An 8,781-nucleotide genomic window follows, 5' to 3' on the forward strand; every position below is an offset into this window, starting at 1 on the left:
AATATTGACAATCAGGGATACAATTTTTATCTTTAAGCTTATGCCTAGATCAAAAAAAGAATCAAAAACTCGTAAAGTTAAGTTTTACTTAACCCTAAGTCATTTCTCTGAATTGTTTAGATCCCCTATCTATGTTGCAAAATTCTAACAGAATATGCCAATTCTACCATGTTTTCTTGGTTAAGCTACTTGTTCTACAACACAACATGCAGAAGTCATAGTTCATGAGATATTTTTTTAACTTTCTTATCGTGTTTGATATAAAATAGATTACGATTAGAATATGAACACATCAACATAAAAAATTTATGCATCAAAAAGGCATCGAAAGAAAAAAGAAAATCCAAGGAATGAAAACCACAAGAAAACTTCAAAACTTACATCACAAAAATACGAAAACAGGGTTACTTACAATTCATGAAATAATAAAACATCAATACATGATATTGCAGGAATAAAAAAAAGGAACAACACAAGAGATATAAAAAAACTCTTGCCGAGCAAATCGGTCTTTGCAATACACCATGATTCTGCATTCAATATAAATTATTTGACAATCTCATCTCATACAAATGCACTCAGCCTCTCTCACAACTCATCGAAACCTCAATAAATCACATGAAAATAGAAAGTAAAAAAAACTACCATAGAAGTTCTCAAATTCAAGGAAGAAGAAGAGAACTCTAGTGTTTACATTCAAACCCTCTAATCTCTGCTTCCATCCATCTCTAATGATCAAGCTCCCTCTGAAGATGCCTTAAATCTATTTTTATATCCTTGATCTCATATTTAGCAAGAAATTTCTTCCGAATATTATTTCTTGCTTCGTCGACGTGGTCATGCCCAAACCCAATGTGGTTATGCCCGAAATTCTGACACATCTGAAACAAGCATGATCATGCCTAGATTGGGTGTGGTCACACCAAGATCTGGCATGGTCACCCTGTTTAACACCATTTCATGTAGTTTGACTTCATTTTGCATGCTCGAAACATATAACATACAAAATACCACAAAGAACCTTCCAAAAGCATAAAATCTTGATAAATGATGAATAAAACATGGTATTTAAGGCATGAAAAATATGCAAATTTACTTCATATCGCTTGTGTGTTGACTGAATTATTTTGTGTGGTATGACTAGCTAAGTGCATGATTTTACCTGAATGTTACAGAACAAGACCCTATAATATATGATTATATAAATTATGTGAGCACCATAGCACCAACTTGACTTTTTATGATAACATCATACTTAATAACACTAAGGCGGCAAAGTGCTATAACACCTCAGTGTTGATCAAACTGCAATGTTATGTGGATTTTGGCATCACTAGAACTGGTTATGAAAATTAACAAGCACCATAGACCGGACATTTTAGGTATGAATTAATGGTTAATATCAAGTTGTTTAACCAAATCCAGACTCAGCACCATAGTGCGATCCTTTAAGTTTGTAGTGCCACAAGACAGAGAGCTCAACGCCTAGGAGTCATCCATGCAACATCATGGTGCCAATTCATTTATAAAAAGGTTTGGCTTCTGATGCAGTGGATTTGTGTATGCTATTTCTACAAATATTTTTTAATATTACAAAATACATACAACAATTATAATAATAAATATGTAATATAAACTCAACAAAAGTAAGTTTAACTAACTTTAATGAAAAAAAATCTTTTAAAAATCTTTATACTGCCAAATCCCCTAATAATAATGCAAATATTAATGAATTTCCAGGTGATTTAATCATACTCTCCAACTTTACATTTCTTATTTATTCATTTTGACCATTTAGGGTATTTCTGTAATTTTTTTTCAATTTTAGAAACTTTTAATCAAATTTCACATAAATTCTCATATAATTTTAATAAAAAAACGAAATAGAATATTCAAATACGTGATTTACATGTCTTTAGATAACAATTTTACCTAATTACTCAAGCGGTATCTTTTAATATTCCAATTCATCAACAATTCAAATATTGTGTTTATACCCTTTTTAATGTTTTATCAATCCACTTAAAAATAGTTGATTAAATTGAAATGTTTAAACATTTTAATGAAGTTATCTTAAAATTTTCACCAGTTAATTCTCTATTTTAAGTTGTTTTTAGTTAAGAATTGGTTAAAAGTGTAAATAACATATTTATAAATATACCCTTATTAAAGAAAATTGAAATAAATACTTATTGATCCACCAATATTGTCATCCAACTGTATCAAAAGATAATTCAAATTAACCAATCAAACCATTATTTCTGACCATAATTTCTTGAAGGATATATTAAATGATACTTTTACATACATATAACCCCCAAACTTTTGTCAAAAAATAAACAAGGGTTAATTTAATTGTTTCATATCATCATTTATGGAATTTAAATAATTTTTAAGAGAATTACATACAAAGGTGATATGATAAGCATGCAAACTTTTTATTTAGTACATAATAAAATGAGATTTTTAACAAGTTTATCAACCCAAAATAGCTATAATTAATATTGTCAGCACTAAAAAGATTAATCCTTTTACGAATCTTATTAGTAATGCTAGCCTAATTATTTTTTTTATCTTTATATTTTGAGGTATTTCTGTTCAATACAGACTGACAAATAAATAAAGAAAACTAGAAGGATATGTAGGATTTTTGGTTATATTAGTAAAGTTAAATCATTAGTGGAGTCAATACAACATACAATTTAATAGCACTAATAAAGAACGCGACAATGTGAACAAAGACCTTTCTTGATCTATCACAAAAGAGAAAACAAACTTGTTTACTAATTTTGAATCATGCATAATTTGATTTCGCCAACATATTAGTGAAACCACCCTAATCCTTATGATGTCATCAACTAAAATATTTAAAGAAACACTACATTAAAAAGGGAATATAAAAAAGGATGATAGAATTCTAAATATTTTGGGGGACAAATCAAAATTTAGTGTCTAATACTCCTCTATTGTCTTTGAAGGAAAATGTACTGTAGATTCCATCCATCTAGAAAATAGCATTGTTGATTTTAGAATTAAAGAGAGTATGTAAAAACATAATGACTAAATTAAGAGACAAGATGCTATGCAAATTACTGTCATTCCACTCATTGGGTAGCTGATAAAAAGATTCATATCATGCATCATTTTGTGATCAATTAAAGGAAAAAAAAAAGAAAAAAAAAAGGGAAAAATTCATAAATACAGGATGAGGGGGAAGAAAAGATTATAATGATGATGACTAGCTAAAGGTGCATACATAAATAAGAGAGAGAGAGTGTGTGTGTGAATATGTGGATGAGAGAGAGAGATAGAGAGCTACAAATACTATTGCATATGTTACTCAAAGAAGAAAACCTGTAGTAGCAAGATAGCTGCTAACTTCCATTTTCTTCTTCTTCCTCTCCATGGCTTTCTTGGTAGAGAAATCATGTAGTGATGTGGTAGTCTCTGTGAACTCTCACAAGCCAATTCCAGCACCATTCCTCACCAAAACCTACCAACTTGTTGACGATCCATCTACTGATCACATTGTCTCTTGGGGAGAAGATAACAACACATTCATAGTATGGAGACCTCCAGATTTTGCAAAAGATCTCCTTCCCAAATACTTCAAACACAACAACTTCTCTAGCTTTGTGAGGCAGCTCAACACCTATGTATGCAGAATAAGATCTATTCCCATTATCTCTTGTTTTTGCTTCTTTCATTTGAGTCCCAAAAAACAAAAAAAAAACAATCTTTTTTTTTTCTGTTATGTTTTATCAGTGGAGCTTTTTTCTAGTCTTTTCTTTCTTATATTGATTTGATAGTCTGAATAGGGAAAGAGTGTATCCATAACTCTCTTCGTATAACACTTCATTGCTCACCTTTCTCCACGCTTGAACACTAGTTTCTTTATAATCCTTGACCCCCTTTATTTTACAGGCCAAAAATCTTTTATTAAGAGTTCCTCATAAAGTTTTTTTGAGAAAAGGCTCACATTATACTTTATAAATTTTATTTTCTTAATAATATTCTTCTACCCACTGAAAATAAAAAAAAAATGTGATTTTTTTCATTTTTCATAGGATAGATTTCAGATTTCTTAGGAACAAGTCTTCACTGATAACTTTCTCCTGAAGTTGACAATGAATCTTAATTTATGGTGTAAAAAGGATAATGAAAGCATGAAGTTATTTTCTTTTTTAAACAAAATTTACAGATCTTATCTTTTGGAAGTTCCATTAAGGAATTCCCTGCAGAATTCGTGTCCTTTTTCCTCTTATGAGTTTAAAGTCCCTATGGGAAAGCTTTGTGATGAGCACAAATCAAAATGTAGGATAGAAGAAGTTTAGGACTCCATTAATTATTGTAGTTTTTATCTGAAAGCTCTTGTAGGATTTCCATTTCTGTGAAAGCTTACTACAATGCAAAGCAAAAGAAATTCCTTATTAATATAATTGAAAAATAGATAGAGTTCCACTAAGAAGTTTATTATAAGGAAGTCCTTTTACCACCTTTTTTTTTGTTTGAGTTGATATAGGGAAGAAAGATTAGGTCCCATGTCTAACATAGAATAGCGTCCACATGTATGAACCAACCTCATCAAACCATAAATTAAGTTAAAAACTCCAAGTTGTGATTCTCAAAATTTGAGCCTGAAATAGTGACCCAACCCAAAATTAATATTAAGGCATATTTTTTTTATTTATATCGCCTGTTATTGGATGAAACAAATGAAAATTTTCATGATATAGGATTAAAGGACAAAAATGTTGTTTTCATTTTCTGCTTATTTTATGATTCAGTGGGAGCGGTCCACACATGGCTTCACGTAATTGATGTCCGGAAGTAGAACATTTTACTTCCGGACAACCGAAGTAATATTTCTTTGTGCTTCAGTAACATAAATCTCTATCAATATTGATAGAGATTTGTAGACACTGAGCAATACTTATGTCATAAATCTTATCCTTACAACTATTTGAGGTAGTTTTTACTAATCTCACTTCAATTTTTTAAATAAATGGTAGCTAAAGAAAATGAAACCTTTTTTATATTACTATCTCTTTATCTTCTCAGGGATTCAGAAAGATAGTTGCAGAGAGGTGGGAGTTTGCAAATGAGTTCTTCAAAAAAGGAGAGAAACATCTACTCTTAGAAATCCACAGGAGAAAGACCAATCATTTTCATCATCATCAAAAACATAATTACTTCCATTACTCATCACCATCTTTGCAATGCTACACAGAATTCATCAGCCAGGAGGAGCCGCCACCCCCGCCGGCGGTGCTCGCCACCACCCTCGACAGCACCGGTTTCCTCTCGGCCCTCTCGGAGGACAACCTTAGGTTGAGGAGGAGGAACTCTCTCCTCCTCTCAGAGCTCACTCATTTGAAGAAGCTCTATAGTGATATCATTCATTTCCTACAGCATCATGTAAGCACAGTGCACACATACAGGTATGTGCGTTAAAGAACTGAATATGGATGATAAGGCTGGGAAAATAATGATTAAAAAAATATGTTTATGGTCAACTTGAAATCATGTATGGAGTTGAGCATGAAAAAATTTAAGTTCATTTAAGTTCTTTAATGAGCTAATTTTTTCATGTATGTCTCACTATATAGAAAATATTGATTACTATTTTTTCTTAATACATCATTTTCGAAGAATTATATCATTTAATCTTATTATAGCCAACTTATCACGGGAAAATTATCAACAAAGTTAAGTTCATTAACGAGCTGAGATAGTTTGGCTAATGTTTTATGGTGCGTTAGGAGCAGCTTGTGTATTTTAGGATAAACAAATTATCTTGAAATGCGGCCTACTTTTAGTATAAAAATGGAACCGCATTTTCGGATAAACGTGCAAAATACGTGATTCAAACGGTACCGTGACATTTTCAAAAACACCTTCGCACTTATAAGCTGCTCCAAACTGGCCCTTAGTTATTTATCATCATTGCATTAAAAAAAAATCAGTAGATACAATATTTCATATTGACTAAATTTCTAGATGTTTTTCGTATCGTCCAAAAAAAAATCTGAATGATTAAGATTTAAAATAACTGAAGTCATTGGTAACATAAATAATGACTAAAATTCTTTGTTAAGCAATTTTCATTTTAACTATTAAAAATTTTCATAGATTTCAATAAAATATAGAAAGAGAAGTTGAAATATTTTGTTAACTTAAGCTTAATTATCAAATCAAATACTTATTATTTATAAAAATCAAGCTTTTTTTGAGGCTGCTGTGTCAACATACAGGCATGGAATGCTCATAGAAATGGCTACAGAAGAACAGCCTCAGTGCTCATTAACCATTAAAGGAGAGGAGGAAGATGAGGAGGACGGACATGACTGTGCTGTTAAACTCTTTGGTGTTCCAATTTATGGCAAAGAGCTATGAGGCATTGAAAGCAAGTGGTTGATAAAGTGAAGTAGCAGTAAAAGAAGTTAATTTAAGTTTTGTGTGAATAAGCCTTAGCTTGTAGCTCTCTTGTTAGCTCCTGCTGATTCAGACTAGTACTTATTTGCTGAAGTTAATCCAATTTGATTTAGTTTATTCATTAGTGCTTAGTTTTGTTATATTTAAAACATTAATATATATATATATATATATATAAGTCTATGTAACAAACATATCCTTATTACAAATTTATTTTAGATGAGTCGTGGCGCATCATTAGTAATTTTTTTAATTTTATTGTAAATATACTTATTATAAATAATATTATTATAAGTAATATTATATATTATTATAAATATTATTGTTATTTACATAAATAAAATTATTAAAATTAATTTTCAATTATTCAAAAAATATAATTGAACAAATTAAATAACAAACAAAATATAAAATTCATAAAATTTATATCATAATTAAATAGTTTTGTAACATAATATTTACAAAAAAAAATACTATCTTTTACGTCATGGTGGAATAACGTTGAGCATGGTGTATATCGAGATTGTGGTCGCAGTAGTTGGTACTACAATTAATGTATTTGAAATTCCTCTTCGACGTTATGTATTGGTCAACACAACACTGGGCCAATAACATTAGGTGCTACTAAAGCATTTCCATTTATACTAATGCCGATGAGTATTTGAATGTCTTGTAGAGCTACAACTATTTCACATGATAGATATGTGCGATGTATAAGTAAGAAAAGTAAAATTATTACAGTAATATGTAAATGTGAAAGTAAATTTTTCTTACCAATATGCAAATGAAACGCATTGGTCAGGGGACATCACCTCTCGATTAGTGCATTTATAAAATGGTGGTCTAATTTGATGTAGCTTAAGTGCACGATACATTTGAAACCTGTAATTTGGATTGCATAGATAAATCATGGGCACTCGACTTATCATTCTCTTAACACTAGTGCATAACTCGCAACTTAAAAAATGTTGTCCTACCAAAATTAAATTAAATTAGTTTTGATATTGATTTCACATGAAATTAAATAATACGAGTGATAATTTTGAATTTTATTATCAGTTTTTTTTCGTGATATGCTTCACCCAATGATTCAATACTTGAAAGTAAGAATGTTTGTTTCGAAGTGGACTTCTACCATGGTGGTAGTGGCAAACCGAACCTGCTGCCTTGGCCATCTCTATTGAAATAATTGTAGTGTTAATAAATAAAAGGTCAAATGTGTTACTAAAAGATACATACATAAAAGGAATTTTAACTTAAAATTTATGCTAATTACGGTATGTTATTTTAACATGCTAGTACTTGGATTAGAGGAACAAGTTGCTCGATTATTGACCCGACCCATAATTATGCAATTATTTAAGTCCTGAAAATGGTCAAAAGTTTGATCCAATTTATATTAAATGACTAATGTGCAAAATTAAATATTATATAAAATTGATAAAATGTCTTACACACTAGGGGTACTACACAAGTATATGTTTCAAGTAATATATTTCTCTAATGGAGTCCTAAGTATCGATCCCACGGGGATTGACAAAAGTTTTATAAGGTTGACTTTAGTAAAATCTTCTCTAAACTACGATTAACTTTTTTAGAAAATGGTAAAAAGTTTTTGTGAAATAACTAATCCTACATAACTTTAAAAGGAATGCTAAGTATGCTAAGCAAATGCAAAATACAAATGCTAAGACAAATACTAAGTAAAATGCTAAATACAAGACAATTTAACAGGCTAAATAAAATGTAAAGTTACTGATCTAACCCACAATTATGCAGTAATTTTAGTTCAGAAATATATCTAAAAGATTGACCCAATTTATATTTTAGCGACTAGTGTGCAAAATTAAATATTATATTAAGTTGATACATCGGTTTACACACAAGAGATACTACACAAGTATACATATCATTTCAAGTAATATAGGACTCTAATGGAGTCCTAAGTATCGATCCTACAGAAATATGCAAAACTCTTATAGGATTATTTTAGAAAAACTTTCTTTAAACTGTAGTTAACTTACATAGAAAATGATAAAAAAGTTTTTGTGTATTACATAATCCTATAGAATTAAAAGGAATGCTAAGTATGCTAAGAAAATGCAGAATGTAAATGAAAGATAATGTACACAGGCTAAAATGTAAAGTTGCCACTAAGAAATTATAAACTAACAATGTATAGAAGTGCTTAAATTTGTATAAAATATTTTTCCCCTTGCAATGAGTTTATAATCATTTTAGGAATTAGATAATTTTAAATATAATTAATGTATTGTGTCAAATAGGAGCATTCTTATTCTTTACTCTCTCTCGAATACATAAAGAACATTGGTTAATCCAGATTTT

The 8,781-nt window shown here is 30.0% G+C and overlaps 1 protein-coding gene across 1 annotated transcript; it reads left to right on the forward strand.

Moving 5' to 3' along the window:
- The first annotated feature begins 3,302 nt into the window (after window positions 1-3,302).
- On the forward strand, window positions 3,303-6,526 carry LOC110036550 (heat stress transcription factor B-4b-like). Its single transcript, XM_020741022.1, has 3 exons — window positions 3,303-3,656; window positions 5,062-5,441; window positions 6,255-6,526. Exons 1-3 carry the CDS (start codon window positions 3,405-3,407, stop codon window positions 6,394-6,396), a joined length of 774 nt encoding a protein of 257 aa, XP_020596681.1. The 5' UTR covers window positions 3,303-3,404; the 3' UTR covers window positions 6,397-6,526.
- Window positions 6,527-8,781: the final 2,255 nt, after the last annotated feature.

The sequence above is a fragment of the Phalaenopsis equestris genome, unplaced genomic scaffold (assembly GCF_001263595.1).
Source record: "Phalaenopsis equestris unplaced genomic scaffold, ASM126359v1 Scaffold000002, whole genome shotgun sequence".
Lineage (NCBI taxonomy): Eukaryota > Viridiplantae > Streptophyta > Magnoliopsida > Asparagales > Orchidaceae > Phalaenopsis > Phalaenopsis equestris.